Here is a 15,639-nt window from a genome sequence, read left to right on the forward strand (position 1 = left end):
CACCTACCCACCCAGCTCAGGCCGCATTGGTGGGTGGGGACTGCCCAGCCCCAGGTGCCAGGGGTTGTGACCTTCAGGAGGCTGGACTCTATGAGGGGTCCACGTCCTGCACCAAGGCTGCTGCAGGCTCCTGTTCACACTCGCTGTCCCCTCTCTGTGGCTGGCTCTGCAGCAGCCGGGACTGGACATGGGCACCATCCAGGTTCCCGTGGTCAAATGCCTGGAGTCAGAACAGGGCCCGGGACCTCCGGGGGCCTCTGCACAAGACCCCACAGGCCTCGCTGGCCTCCCTGGGCATCGGTTCTGACTTCCAGACCTCAGGCTCTGTCCGTGGACGCCCTTGGATGCTGAGGGACCCTCCGTGCAAGGGGTCTCACCCACCTTCCCACAGCTGCGGCAGTGGTGCTTCCGGCGGATGACGGTGAAGGGTGCTTTGCACGCCGTGCAGAAGCCACAGGCCTCGTCTGGCACCCACTCCGGGGGATCTGTCACAACAACAGCAGCGTCACATCAGCGACGGCAGGGGCAGGTGGGCTGGGCCGGGACCCTCAACCTACCCTGGGCCCTCCTTTCCAGACTGCCAAGCCGCCTGGCCTCCAGCCAGCCTCCCGGGGGCGGTCTCCCAGCTCCCACATGCCCGGACAGGGTGGCCTGCAGCCCCTCCCCCAGGAGGAAGGCTCCTGTGGCTCCCACAGCCCCCACTGGTGTCTAGTGCAGTGTCCTGACCCAGAGCCTCCCACACACCTTCAAAGTCCCCATCGCGGGTCTTGGCTGCCAGTTCAGAGGATGACAGGGTCTCCTGGCACAGTGCACAGTCCTCCAAGGCCGCACTCCGCAGAGTCTGGGTGACTGGTGGAGAAGGGGAGCCGTCGGGGTATGGTGAGGGAGGCGGGCAATTGATGCAGGGTCACCTGCACTTGCTGGGCACAGCTGGGGGCTTCCAGCAGTGGGTCAGCTCCCCAAGCCCACTGGCAGTCTCATGGCAGGTGGCACCACAGCAGGTTGGGCGCTGATCCTGGCTGGGGGTCTTCCTGAGCAGGGGCCTCTCCTTTGCACAACATGGGGGCCCAGAAGCCTGTGGCTGCTCCCCCTGACAGGGGCATCCAGCCCTGAGGCCCCTGCATGGCACGTGTGTGGCCAGGACTGCAGCTCACAACCTCCCTGTGCAGAACAGGGCCATGTCACCTGCCGTCTCTGAATCATGATTTCCAGAAGGCAGTCCTGCCAACCTCCCTGGTAGAATGCAGCCTGGCGGTGTGGATTCGGCAGGGCAGAGCTGGGTCGGCACATGGGCTCCTCCCTGCTGGCAAGGGTATGCCCTGCTGGGCCAGGGCTCCAGGACCAGGCGGGCTGCCCCACGTGCCCGGACGCCCCATGAGCAGAAGCCTCTGTGGTGAGGGATGGCTCTGCTGGAACAAGTGCCTCAGCTCAGCACCAGAGCACCAGGGGTGGCGAGTAGGGGCTTAGTCCCCTTTCCTGCCCTGGATCCTACAGGGACCAAGGGCCAGACTCCCTGTGCCTAACCAGTCCCTGCCTTCTCCCTCCCAGATAACGTGTGCGCACGTGTGAGTGGGAGCGTATGTGCACATGTGTGCATGTGTGTGGGTGTGGGTATGCATGAGTACGTGTGCACGTGTGTGTGCACGTGTCTCTGTGTGACTATGGCTGTGAGAGCATGCCTGTGTGCTTCTGCTGTGTCAAGCATGTGTGATACCTCAGCAGCTCATGGGCAGCAGTGGACTCCTTTCCACCCCCATAGAGAGGTGGGTCCGGGGTGGGCAGCCTCGGGCTGCTCTGAGGGGCAGCTCTCGGTAGAAGAGACGTGGCACCACGGCCGAGTCTCATCCTTAAGAGGGAGAGTTTGGGTTCTCCCAGCCTCCATCAGACGCAGAGATGCAGTCACCTTGCTGCTGCACATGCAGGGGACAGAAGCCGGGGCTGTGGGCACGAGCCAGGGGCCCTGGCCCATCTGCTCGTTTGCAGGGGTGGAGTGACTTCCTGGGCGGGCAGCCCATCTGGGCACTTCCTGGGCCTGCTCCTGTGCCCCTTGGCTCCCCAGCAGGAAGGGCAGCCTGGCACATTTGGAGTGCGGAGGTCAGGGGATCCTGGGGTCGACGATTGCTTGGTCGGGACCCTATCTCCCCAGGGCCAGAAGGTGTGGATTTCTGAGCACCCCTCCCTGTGGGCAGGGACACGGCTACCAGCGCAGGCCTCAGAGCCCGTCCTGAGTGGGCACTCACCCTTCCTTAACTTTTCCTTGTCGTCTGTTTCAGGCTTGGTGGCCATGACCTCAAACAGTGTTTTAAGAATACTTCTCAGGTCACTGGCATAGTTCGTCTGCAGCTGGTCAGCCACACCTGAGGAAGGAAGGCCACAGTAACCGCGACAGAAGGACGGATGGAAGGAACTGCGGAGGTCGGTGCTGCGGGCTGGGCGGACCCAGCCAGAGCTCACAGCCCAGGCCAGCGTGTTCTCAGATCAGTCAGGGAGGGAGGAGGCCCAACCCCTTGGGGGAGGATTCCCTTGCAAGAATAAAAACTCGGGAGTCGAGAGAGATCAGGGGAAGGGAGAGGACCAGACAGACAGCCCCGCCACAGTCGGTCTGCCGCTGACATTCACACCTTTTATGCACAGGTCACAGCCATCACCACTAAGCTGGCCAGGCTACACTCTGAGGGACACTTACAGAGCCCCTGCACTGTGCCCACCCCCAGGCCAGTGCTTGTGACTGTCACAGCCACTCAGGCATCCAGATGTGTCTACCTGCAAAGCATGTCCACCCCTCGCAGGCGCAGCCCCCCAGCAGCCTACGTGGCTGGGAGCCCAGGGTGGACCCTGCCCAGAGGTGGTGCCTAGCGCCTGGCTCTTCTGCCCCCACCCCACTGCCCCCGCCGCCACTCCCTGGAGGAAAACGCCTCCCACCCTTACCCGCAGCTCCCCTCCTCCTCCTGCCTGTGTGGGGTCAGTCCAGCCTTCTCCATGAACAGGAGTGCTGGCTCCTTAGGGGCAGAGTGGGCTGCTGTTTACAGGAAAGTGAGGGGGAGGTTGTACACGCCCCGCCTGACCTCCCCTAAAGCGCAGCCCGTGTGTCCTCAAGCCATGCACCGGTCCCAGGCCCTGACATGACACCTGAAATGCAGACGAACAGGCGGTGGATGAGGTCGTGGCTGCCGTGGAACCTGGACCGGATCTTCTCTCTTGTGGCCTGTGGGGCAGCATGCGTGGCTGCTGGGGCCGCCTCTGGCCCCATCTTGTCTGAGGAGCAGGACCCAGCTGTGGAGCTGCTGCATGGAGAAGGAGATACCGGTGTGTGGGGTGGGGCATGATAAGGGGCCGTGGAGCCCGAAGGTCACTGGTCAAGACAAAAGTCTGTGTCCTCGCAGACGCCCACCCCACAGGCGTGTATCTGTTGCCCAGATACACAACTTTCCTGTAACTTCACCTAAAATGTCCTCAGTGTAACACGCTCACCACATATGCCAGGTGGTACAACAGGGCTCTGAGCCAGTCCCGGGCCTTTGATTTCTGCTGGGCCTCCTGGAATTGACAGCTGGTGGCGACTCACCCACTGAGGCTGCACTCCTGGCTTAATATCGACCGACTGCCCCTATGGAAGCATCAACTCACCTTTCACACCATTTCTAATGGCCTGAGTGTCAGGCAGCCCCCACAAATATCTCTCCCCACCCCAGCCCCTGAAGCCTGTGAACGTGACCTCATTTGGAAAAGGGGTCTCAGCAGGAGCAATTAAGTGAAGCATCTGGAGATGAAGAGATTGTCCTGAATGATCCGGACGGGTCATAAGTCCAAAGACAAGCGTCCTTATAAGAGACAGAAGAGGACACAGACACAGGGGGCAGGAGAGCCCATGTGACCATGGAGGCTGAGACCGGAGACGCAGCCCCAACCCAAGGAACACCTGGAGTCCCCAGAAGCTGGGAGAGGCGGGAGGAGCTTGCCCTGGAGCCTGCAGACGGAGTGAGGCTCTGCCAGAGTTTGCACTTCGGGCCTCCGACTGCGAGACAGTTTCTAGGGCTTAGGCCAGTTTGTGGTGACAGCAGCCTCAAGAAACGAATACGGGATCCCCCCGCCCCCACCTACACTTCCCTGCCTGGAGTCAGAACAGGGCCCGGGACCTCCAGGGGCCTCTGCACAAGACCCCACAGGCCTCGCTGGCCTCCCTGGGCATCGGTTCTGACTTCCAGACCTCAGGCTCTGTCCGTGGACGCCCTTGGAGGCTGAGCGACCCTCCGTGCATGGGGTCTCCATCTTCCCAGCAGCTGCATCCTCAGCTTTCATCAGATTTGCTACTCAGGGGTTCCATGGTGACCCTATAAATTGTTCACAGCTGGGCCTGTACTAACTCCGGAGGTTCACCTCGCCCAACTCTAGGGGTGCACCCACTGGCCCTCTCATTTTAAACTAATTTATCTCCTATCTTTTTGTCCCATTTTCTGGGAAATTTCCCCCAACTCGTTCTTCTAATTTTACTCTTGACTTTTAAATTTCTGCTATCAAGTTTTAAACTTACTGCTGTTACTGTCGTTTCATGGATGCAAAATCTTTTCTCTACCTAGAAATATTCGTGATAATTTTTTTCGGTTGCCATTGGCATCCTGCACGGCCTCTTTTGGAGGGCTTGGCTCATTTATTTGGCCGTGTCTCATGCCGAGCCTTGCCCCAAATGTTCGGGGATCCTCGGCGACCTGTGCAAAAATAAGAACAGTGTGGGTGCAACAACAGGAGCCTTCACCTTGCTGGTGGGAGTGTCAGCTGGTGCAACCACTTCGGAAAAAATGTTCGCACCGTTTCAGTAAAGCCAGGGCTGTCTACACTCCGGAGCCCGGTGGCCTCTGTTGCCGGCATACACTGGAAACGCGCATCTGCGTCTGTCTGCAGAGAAGCAGGGTCTTAGACGCGGTGCTGGGGGTTCCAGTGAAACGCTGGGCAGGATCCCAAGTCCGCCAGCAGTGGAATGGAAGACCCACCGTGATCTAATCGCCCACCGGCAGAGGCCACGGAGGCGGAGGCGAGCCAGCCACAGCCCCGCCAACGCGCACGAATCCCACGTGGCGTGAGTCTTTTCACAGACCGTGGGAAACACGCACAACTGCCTGGTATCTAATTTAGGGACACAGCCTCGTGACGTAAACCCTGCAGAAGCACAGAGGCGTGACGCACGTGAGAATTCAGGGCAGCGGGCTGCGGCAGAGCGGGGGAGGAGGCCGGAAGCGTCCCTGGAGCTGCACGGGGCCCCCTCCCTCATGGCAATGTGCTAACAAGCTGAATATTTACCGGAACGTGGGAGCACGGTAGGAGGCTTAGGGGGCCTGGGCCCATGGGACGGGATCCTCTGCTGGGACCCCAACAATGCTCCGTGGCTCTCCCCTCCCAGGTGGTCAGGGTTCCACAGATGAAGCCCCTACCTTCAGCTTGGGGGTGTGGGCCTTGCTGCCCTCCGCCCTGGGAGCTGAATAAGGGAGGGGCCTTCACTGTCCAGGATGTCAGCTTCCACTCGGTACCCCCAGCCTCATCAGAGCCTTACCCAAAGGAACTGAAATTTGGGACTCGGACAGATACTTGCACGCCCACGTTCGTAGCGGCCAAGAGACGGCAGCAACTCAGGTGTCTGTTGGCAGAGGCGTGGATAAACCAAATGTGGTCCATCCATACAACAGAATATTATTCAGCCTTAAAAAGGAAGGGAATTCGGATCTAGGCTACAGCCACGGATGAATGTTGGCAAGATCATGCTGAGTGAAACAACCCAGCTACCAAAGGATGCGTCCTGCTTGAGTCTCTGACACGAGGTCCTGAGAGCCATCACGTTCATACAGATGGAAGGTAGAACGGTGGGCGCCAGGGTGGGCAGAGGTCGGGGAGTCGGGGGGAGTGAGTGATGGGGAAACAGTTTCAGTTTGGGAAGATGAGGACGTTGTGGAGATGATGTTGGTGACGGTTGCACAGCACTGAGTGTGTTCAATGCCACGAAATTATACGCTTAGGAAGGGCTAAATAGTAAACTTTATGCTACATATATTTTACAAAAATTAAAAATATATTAAAAAAAAGAATTGGGGCAGGGAGAGAGCAGAGGCAAGGGAACAGAGGCGGCAAGTACATGGCAGAAGGCCGGATTGGCGTGGCGCCCAACGCAGAAGGCTCGGGGGTATTATTGCCCAAAACCACTGAACTGTGTGATTTAGAAAGGTGAATTTTGTGGTATGTATGTTACATATCAATAAAGGCTTTTTTTTAAAGATCACGCCGGGCGTGGTGGCTCATGCCTGTAATCCTAGCACTTTGGGAGGCCGAGGCGGGCGGACTGCCTGAGTTCAGGAGTTCGAGACCAGCCTGGGCAACACGGTGAAACCCTGTCTCTAATAAAATACAAAAAATTAGCCGGGCGTGGCGGCGTGTGCCTGTAGTCCCAGCTACTCGGGAGGCTGAGGCAGGAGAATTGCTTGAACCCGGGAGGCGGAGGTTGCACTGAGCTGAGATCGTGCCACTGCACTCCAGCCTGGGTGACAGAGTGAGACACCATCTCAAAAAAATATAAATAAATAAAATAAAAATTTAAAAAAAGATCACTTGTGTTTAGATATGGTAGCAATAAACTGAAAGTGAAATGAAGAAAACAATCCTTAGCCCTTTACAATAGCATAAAAAAGATTAAAATACTTAGAATAAATTTAACAAAAGAAGTACAAGAATCATACACTGAAAACAACAAAACATTGTTGAAAAATATTAGAAGACCTACATAAATGGGAAGACATCTCGTGTTCACAGGTCGGAAGACAATATTGTTGAGACGGCATGACTCCCCAAATCGATCTACAGATTCAATGCAATCCATACGAAAGTGCCAACTGCCTTTTTTTCTTGCAAAAATGGACAATATGATCCTAAAATTAATATGGGAGTGACTCGAGGGACCCAGAATAGCCAAAAGAAAAAAAACAAGTTGGAGGACTCACACTTGTGATTTGCAATGTGGCATGAAAGAGCAGGAATCAAGACTGTGCGGCAGCAGCATAGGACCGACATACAGACCAATGAGACCGAGAGTCCGCAAAAAAACCCATATGCTTATGGGCAGTGGATTCTCAGCAAGGGTGCCAAGACCAACCAGGAAAGAATAGTCTTTTCAACAAACGCTGCCGGAAAACCGGAGACACACATGCAAAAGGATGAAGCTGAACTCTGACCTTATACCACATACAAAAATTCACTCGAAATGAATCATATATCTAGATGTCAGAGCTACAACTCAAAGATTCTCTCTTTTTTTTTTTTTTTTGAGATGGTGTCTCACATGGCTTACCGCAGCTTTGACTTCCCTGGGCTCAAGTGAGCCTCCCATCTCAGCCTCCCGAGTAGCTGGGACCACAGGCATGCACCACACTGCCCGGCTAATTTTTGCATTTTTAGCGGAGACGGGGTTTCACCACGTTGCCCAGGCTGGTCTTGAACTCCTGGGCTCGAGTGATCCACCCACCTCAGCCTCCCAAAGTGCTGGGATTACAGGCGTGAGCCACGGCGCCCAGGCTTAAAATTCTTAAAAGAAAACATTGGAGTAAATCTTTGTGGCATTAGGCTAGGCCACAGTTTCCTAGACATGACACCTAAAGCATGGGCAACAAAAGAGAAAACAGGTAATTGGACTTCATCAAACTGAAGACTTTCTGCTTCATAGGACACCACCAAGAAAGTGAAGAGAAAACCCACAGAATAATTTTTGCATATCATGTGTCTGATAAGGACATAGTATCTGCAATATAGAAAGAATTTTTACAATCCAACAACAAAAAGACCAAAAAAAAAAACACTACTGAACAAATGGAAAACGGATTTGAATAGACATTTTTCCAAAGAAGATATACAAATGGCTAATAAACACATGAACAGATGCCCAACATCACTGTCAGTCAGGAAATGCCAAAAAAAATTACAATTAAATACTATTTTATCTATTAGGACGATTAGAATGTTCCCCCCCCTCAAAAAAAAAACCCAGAAAATATGAAGTTGTGGTGAGGAAGGTGAGGATGTGAAGGAACTGGAATCCTCCTCTCTTCCTTATGGAAAAATAAAATGGCACAGACACTTTGGAAAACAGTTGAATGGATAGACAAAATGTCTATCTATATAATGGAATAAGTTTTCAGCCACAGAAAGGAACGCAGCACTTATACATGCTACTGTGTGGATGAACACTGAACACATCATATTGTCATCCCAGCCCTGTGGGAGGCCAAGGCGGGCGGATCACTTGACATCAGGAGCTCGAGACCAGCCTGGCCAACTTGGTGAAACCCCGTCTCTACTGAAAATACAAAAATTAGCTGGGTGTGGTGGCGCATGCCTGTAATCCCAGCTACCCGGGAGGCTGAGCAGGAGAATTGCTTAAACCCAGGAGGCGGAGGTTGCAGTGAGCCAAGATCGTGCCATTGCACTCTAGCCTGAAGACAGAGCGAGACTCCGTCTAAAAAAACAAAAACAAAAATACACCCATCGTGCTGAGTGAAAGAAGCCAGTCACAAAAGATCACAAACTGGCCGGGTGCAGTGGCTCACACCTGTAATCCCAGCACTTTGGGAGGCCAAGGTGGGCGGATCACAAGGTCAGGAGATCGAGACCATCCTGGCTAACACGATGAAACCCTGTCTCTACTAAAAATACAAAAAAAATTAGCCAGGCGTGGTGGCGGGCGCCTGTAGTCCCAGCTACTCAGGAGGCTGAGGCAGAAGAATGGCGTGAACCTGGGAGGCGGAGCTTGCAGTGAGCCGAGATCACGCCACTGCACTCCAGCCTGACAACAGAGTGAGACTCCTTCAAAAAAAAAAAAAAATCACATACTGTATGATTGATTCCATTCACATGAAATGTCTAGAACAGGCGAAACCCATAGGAGCAGAAAGCAGAACCGTGGTCGCAACAGCTGAAGGGGGAGGGGAACATGGTGACTGCTGATGGGGAGGGTTTTTCTTTATGGGGTGATGAAAATGTTTTGAATTAGACAGTGATATTGGCTGTACAGCCTCATGGATGTACCACAAATTACTGAGCTGTACATCTCACAAACAACAGAAGAGAATGTTTTTCTTGTAATCGCCCAGCAAACTCATATGCAAGAAATAGCTTATAAGCTAAATGTCCATCAACAGTGGGTTGACTCAATACATTAGGTCATATCCCTATGGTGAAACAATCTGCAGAAGGATGGTCCACTGGAAATGTTAAAATATGAAATGAAAAATGTAGCATTTAAAAAATTAGAGGCGAGGTGTAGTGGCTCATGCCTGTGATCACAACAATTATTGGGAGGCTGAGGCGGGAGGATCACTTGAGGCCAGGAGTTCAAGACCAGTCTGGGCAACATGACAAGACCTCAGTCTCTACAAAAAGTACAAAAATTAGCCAGGCATGATGGTGTGCACCTGTAGTACCGGCTACTCTGGAAGCTGAGGTGGGAGGATCACTTGAGCCCAGGAGTTCAAGGGTACAGTGAGCTGTGATCACACCACTGCACTCCACTCCAGCCTGGGCAACGAGCGAGACCCTGTCTCTTAAAATAAATAAAATAATAAAAATTAAAATTAGAGATGTCATAGGTACATAAATGACACACTGGGAAGATACTCAAGGTAAGGCATTAATCTTACACTTACTTGAGTAGTAAGATTACAGGTAAATTATCATTTTCTAAAGTCTCATCTCGGATCAAGTATTGCTTTTGTGATCAGAAGAGATGCCATTTCAAGAAGAAAGGAAAGTGCCTGCTGGCAGCAGATGGCACCCTCGGGCCCTGCCTGTGGCGAGGAACTTGTTTCCCTGTGAAAGGAGAAGCCCGTGGGAAGTATTCAGCCCTGCAGCTCCAGCCCCTTGGACCAACACCCTGAAGCTGGGAAGGCTATCTGGACAAGCGTCCTGCTACTGAAGCACCCCTGGAGATGAGAAATCAGGGGAAGGGCCCTGACGTTCAACAGAGAGTTGAGTGTGGCATAAGAACAATGGCTTCTACCAGCAGGTTGAGACCGAGGCCAGGCCAAGGCTGGCCGATTGCCCACGGGTAGGTCAGATCGCTGATGGCCATCTCAACCCCAGACACCCTTCACTTGCCACAGGAAAGGCCCTCTCCTGCCTCCCTGCCCTGGTTGGCTGGAAGCTCTGGCGTGGGAGGGGGAATGGGTGGACAGAGAGAGCCAAGGGGCCCCATACAGAGATGTCACAGGTAGAAAAACCAATGAGGTACTGCCCAAGGGAACCGGCTGGGCTTGGAAGGGCCAAAGGGAACAAGAGAGCAGAGTGGGGAGGTAGAACCCAGGATTTCACCGAGAGCATGAGCCTGGGTCCTTCTGGGTCAGCCATTCCTGGGGCCATGTGGACGGGTGTCTTCCTTTGCTTCCTGCTGCTATAACAGAGTACCACAGTCTAGGTAATTTATAATGAACAGACATGTTTTTGGCTCACAGTCTGGAGGCTGGGAAGCCCAAAGTGGAGGGGCCCCATCTGACGAGGGCCTTCTTGCTATGTCACCACATGGAGGAAGGCATCGCATGGGCAAGAGAGAGGGGAAGGGGGCCATGCTCACCCTTTATAAGGACCCCACTGCAGCAATAACAAACCCACTCTTGCAATAACATCAATCCGCTCAGGAGGGCAAAGCCTTCATGACCTCATCACCTCTTTAAGGTCCCCCCTCTCAACGCTGTTGCAGTGGGGATTAAGTTACCAACACATGAACTTTGGGGCACACATTCAAACCACAGCAGGGGGCACTGTTTGGATGCCAGTGGCCCAGGAACACTGCCTTTGGAAGGGTGTTGATCCCCTGTGGCCAGTTGCTGAACAGACAGGGTAGGGCCATGAGGAGGACCTCAGGGGTAGATCAGACACTATGTGTCCCCCAAAAGCCAAGTCTAGTGGGGGAGCCACACACATTAACAATACAGAGCCGAGAAGTGAGCTGGTGCCCAGCGGGTCCATCCCTGTGGTGAGGAAGGGAACAGTACGGGTGAGATACAGCCACAGCTCAAGTCACAGAAAGACAGGGAGCCATGAGAAGCAGAGGCTAGAAGAGTGAAGGGCACCTGCCCTGCCAACAGCTTCCTGTGTCTCACCACAGAGTCTGAACCCTTGTCAATGACGTTCTCAAGTCAGTGGATCAACGTCACTTCAGCATGTTCACCCGGATGTCTAAAAGTCCAGCCACCTTCTGCAGCTGCCAGACACTCCCGCACCGGCTGCCTGAATGTTGCTTCCTGCCACTCTCTTACAGAAGGCAGCACAAACTCCCTGCAACAGCCCCACTTCGGTTTGAACTACTATGAAATGTCATTCTCTGGTAAAGAAAGGCAGTGCAATTCTAAACAGTCACATCAATACCAAAGGCTGCCCAGCCTGTGTCTTCAGCTGTGTCACAGTTAGGCCACAGGACAGTGGCCAGGTTTCCAAAGTGCTCCTCTTGAACAGCACACAGGGAGGATAAATGGCTGATGTCATCATTGGGGTGGGAAAAGTGGTGAGGGGAGCCTCTGAGATGTTGGGAACATGGAACACGTCTGAATTCAGCAATTGGATAGAGCAGAAGAGGGAAGTTTACTGAACTTATAATTTTAATTCCAATTACTATGGAAAAGAAAGACCATAGCAAAGCCCAAATGAATCTGATGCGGCAAATTTAGCAAGTGAGTATGCAAACAGAAAGACAGGACTTTGCCACCTTGAACCTCTAGAAGTCTGTGAAAGAAGAGAATGCCAACTTTGGAAAGACTAACAGCATCACAGTATGTTTCTCATTATGACATCAGATACATTAATTTTTGAACTCTTGAAACCATTTGCAAAGGCTAATGAAGAGAAAAACAGCCTGTAGTCCCAGCTACAGGGAGGCTGAGGCAGGAGGATCCCCTGAGCCCAGGAATTCAAGGCTAGCCTGGGTAACATAGCAAGACTCTATCTCTAAAGAAAAATAAATAAAAAACAAAAACAAAGAACAACAAGAGTGACTGGTAGGCTCCAGAGGCAAGGTTTAATTGTGCTTGGATGTGGGAAAATTAGCAGCTCGGGCATTTGCACAACCACATACCAATTCTAATGAGCCACCTTGGGCCCTGACGCAAATGGTGGGCTGGCTGCTTCTTGTAAAAGTCATCCATCCATCCATCCATCCATCCATCCATCCATCCATCCATCCACCCACCCACCCATTCATCCATTTACCCATCCATATATTTACCTATCCATCCATCCACCCATCCATTCATCTACCCATCCACCAATCCATGCATCCATCCATCCATCCACCCACCCAACTAATCATCCATCCATCTATCCACCCATGTACCCACCTGTCCACCCACCAATCCATCTACCCATCCAATCTTCCACTCATCCACCCACCCATCTACCCACCCACCCATCCATTTATCCATCCATCCATCCATCCATCCAATCATCCATCCACCCATCCACTCATGCATCCACCCATCCACCCACCCATCCATCCACCCATCCACTCATCCATCCACCCATCCACCCACCCATCCATCCACCCATCCACTCATTCATTTGCCATCCATCCATCCACCCACCCATCCATCTAATCATCAGTCCATCCATCCATCCATCCATCCAACCATCCAACCGTCCATCCATCCATCCATCCATCCATCCACCTGCCCTACAAACATGCACTAAGCACCAACTATGATCCAGGAATTGCACAGTTCAGCCCTAAGGAGCTCACGATTTGATGGCAGAGATCAATAGGTGAACAGTTAATTATCACACACGGAAAGTGTAACGGAGGAACCATCAAGGGTGTTGTTGTGGGAGGTCAGAGGGGAGACTCCTCACTCAGGCTGGAGAGAGGTCTGGAGTGCCAGGGAGGGTTCCTGGAAGGCGCAGCATGAGGACAGCTTGAATGAAAGCCAAGAGGTGGGAAGCAGCCGACAGACTGTAGGGAACCCCCTGGTGATGCTGGGAGAGGCCAGGCAGAGGTTGAGGCTAAGCAGAGGCCCACTGGGAGGGCTGGACAGTTCGGACCTTGGCCTGTTGGTCAGTGCCCCCAGAGGATGCTCCACAGAACGCAATTCCCTGTAGGCTACACTTGAGGGAAAAAGAGTTTGAGGAACAGAGCACAGGTGCTCTCTTTCTTGGAGCCCCCGCATCCACATTCATTGACATCAGTCGACGGCTCAGGCTCGCTGTGGAGGATGTGGCCACACAAGACCTGATTCACGTGTGTATGCAGTGGAGGGAGTCAGCCAGCCTGCAAATGAGTGTTCAGAAATGAGACCATTTCCCACCATGAAAAAGGCCGTGTCGCCCAGGCTGGAGCACAGTGGCAGGACCACGGCTCACTGTAACCTCAAGCTCCGGGCCCCACATGATCCTCCAACCTCAGCCTCCCAAAGTACTGAGATTACAGGTATAGGCCACCGTGCCTGGCCTGGGGCTTTGAAGACCATGATGGGGAGGAGGAGAGCGCAACGGGGCACAGTGGTGGACAACCCAGCTTTCAGAGGAAGCATTTTGGTGGAGATTTCACCAATGAGATGGAGAGGACCTCAGCAGCAGGAGCCCGAGATGGGGTGAGCACAGCCTCCCAGGAGTCAGAGGTGAAGGCCTTGCTGCCCGGTCACACTGGCCACCAGGCCAGGACAATCCCACAGTCCTGGACGCCTCTGGTTCCCCAGAGGAGTTGAAGCCTGCTGGGACATCTTGTCTCCTCTTCTGGTGCCTCACAAAGACCTCCGGGGGGCTGAGTCTGCAATGCACAAGGCCTGGCTTTGACTTCCTCTGTGAGTCCTGGGATCAGGGAGGGCTGAGACACCCTTCCAGGAATCGGCTCTGGAACTGTCTGCCAAAGTCGTACCAGCTCAGCTCAGGCCACGGCGGAAACCAACAGCAGGTAGACCCCTCTTCTTGGCAGGTGCCCTCAGAGTCTAGTACGGCAAGGATTTAGCAGGGAGGCGCGAGTGTGCTGTTTGGGGTTGAATTGGGGCCCCCCAGCAAGCTCATATGTTGAAGTCCTAACCCCCAATACCTTAAAATGTGACCTTATTTGGAAACAGGGTCATTGCAGGTGTAACTAAAGTTAAGATAAAGTCATCCAGGAGTAGGGTGGGCCCTAAGCCAACTTGACTGGTGTCCTTACCCGTGGGGAAAATTTGGGTACAGGCCCACACGTGGGCAGAACCCCACGTGGACTGAAGGCGGGGACTGGAGTGATGCTTCTGTAAGCCAAGGTACACCCAAGATGGCCAGCAAGCCCCCTGAGGCTGGAAGGCAGCCCAGGACAGATTCTCCCTTATGGCCCCAGAAGGAACCAGCCCTGCTGACACCTTGATCTCGACTTCTGGCCTCCAGAACTGCAAGACAACAAACGCCCTCGTGATTTAACCCACCTCGCCGCGGTGCTTCGTCGCAGCAGCCGGGGGAACTAACACGTGGCGCTGACCCCGCCGTGGCGCCGACCCCACCGTGGCTGCCAGGCCTTTGCACTGGTGTCAGCCCTAATAACTTCCAGCAGCAAGTAAGCTGATTTCTTCTGAACAGGCTGGAATCTTCCTGCTTCCTTTCCTCTCCAGCCCCTTGCAAAGTCATTCTCTCTCGTGGTTTTCCTGTGTGACTCGCCTTCCCAAGGAAGTCCGTCTTCTCACCACAGCTCCTGACTGCAGCTCCACAGCCCCTGGGTTGAGCACAGGCTGGGACTGAGAAGGAGACAAATGCTGTTCCGTGACCAGGGCATCCTCAGAAGGGCCGCTGCCACTGCGGGCCAGAATGAAGGACAGAACCGAGGGACGGGAAGGAGGGCTGGGCCGGTCCAGGAGGGCAGGCGCCCATCCCAGAAACAGCTCAGCGGGAGGGAGGGAAATTGAAGCCGGGATCTCAGGGCTGCCCCGCCCTGGTCAGCTGGCCGGGGTCTGTGGTCCCCACAGGCAGGCACTAGCTTGGTCCGCAGGCCTCTCTCCTGGACGTGTCACCCGGTCTTGGCGCATTCTCTTGGAGCACCCTCCAATGTCCATATTCCTCCGGTCTCACGGTGTGGGCACAGGTCCAGGGGTCCTTCCAGACACTCTGGGCCCAGTCACTGCTCCCCCACCCACCTCCAAACCTGCTCCATGCAGGCACTCTAGGGGGTGCAGGGACAGTGGCCTGAGATTTGCTGCTGCAGGACTTCAGTCCCCGTGGGGAGCATGGGGTCAGCGGCCAGAGAAGCGGCGAGAGGACAGCCCCCTGTACGGGCACTGGCTCACTCGCTCTCCCAGCATGGGCTGCACGGTCCCCACCCCTCAGCTTCTCCCTCCCAGCGCCCAGGCCAGCCCTGCTTCCTGCTAATGAGACCTAAGGGACCTCAGCGGGAGGATGCCAAAAAGGCAGCAGGTCAGAGGTCAGCCCCGAGGCCTGCCCTTTGTGGGGGTGGGAGGGGGCATCAGGCGTGGACGGGGACGCTGCCTCCGAGGATGTCAAGTGCTAAGCTCCACACCCGCCACAACTGCATCTCATAGTCTCTTCTCAATCGACAAGAAGCGATGAAATAAATGTCAGCCGCTCCAGACGAGAGCGCAGTCCACGGCACCTGGATTTCAGCCTGGGGAGACCCTGAGCACAGAACCCAGTTGTGCT

At 54.2% G+C, this 15,639-nt stretch overlaps 1 protein-coding gene across 7 annotated transcripts in view; it reads right to left on the reverse strand.

The window, feature by feature from the left end:
* ZFYVE28 (zinc finger FYVE-type containing 28) overlaps positions 1 to 15,639 on the reverse strand; it is a 152,535-nt gene that overhangs the window by 1,333 nt on the left and 135,563 nt on the right. For all 7 annotated transcript variants that reach the window (XM_057302019.2, XM_003812941.5, XM_008965486.5 and 4 more), the window contains 4 exons: positions 3,130 to 3,284; positions 2,241 to 2,357; positions 745 to 849; positions 382 to 485 (listed from right to left, as the gene is read on the reverse strand). In XM_057302019.2, the coding sequence (XP_057158002.1) occupies positions 382 to 485; positions 745 to 849; positions 2,241 to 2,357; positions 3,130 to 3,284 (481 nt within the window). The remainder of the gene's footprint in view (positions 1 to 381; positions 486 to 744; positions 850 to 2,240; positions 2,358 to 3,129; positions 3,285 to 15,639) is intronic.

Source organism: Pan paniscus, chromosome 3 (assembly GCF_029289425.2).
Source record: "Pan paniscus chromosome 3, NHGRI_mPanPan1-v2.0_pri, whole genome shotgun sequence".
In the NCBI taxonomy this organism is placed as follows: Eukaryota; Metazoa; Chordata; class Mammalia; order Primates; family Hominidae; genus Pan; species Pan paniscus.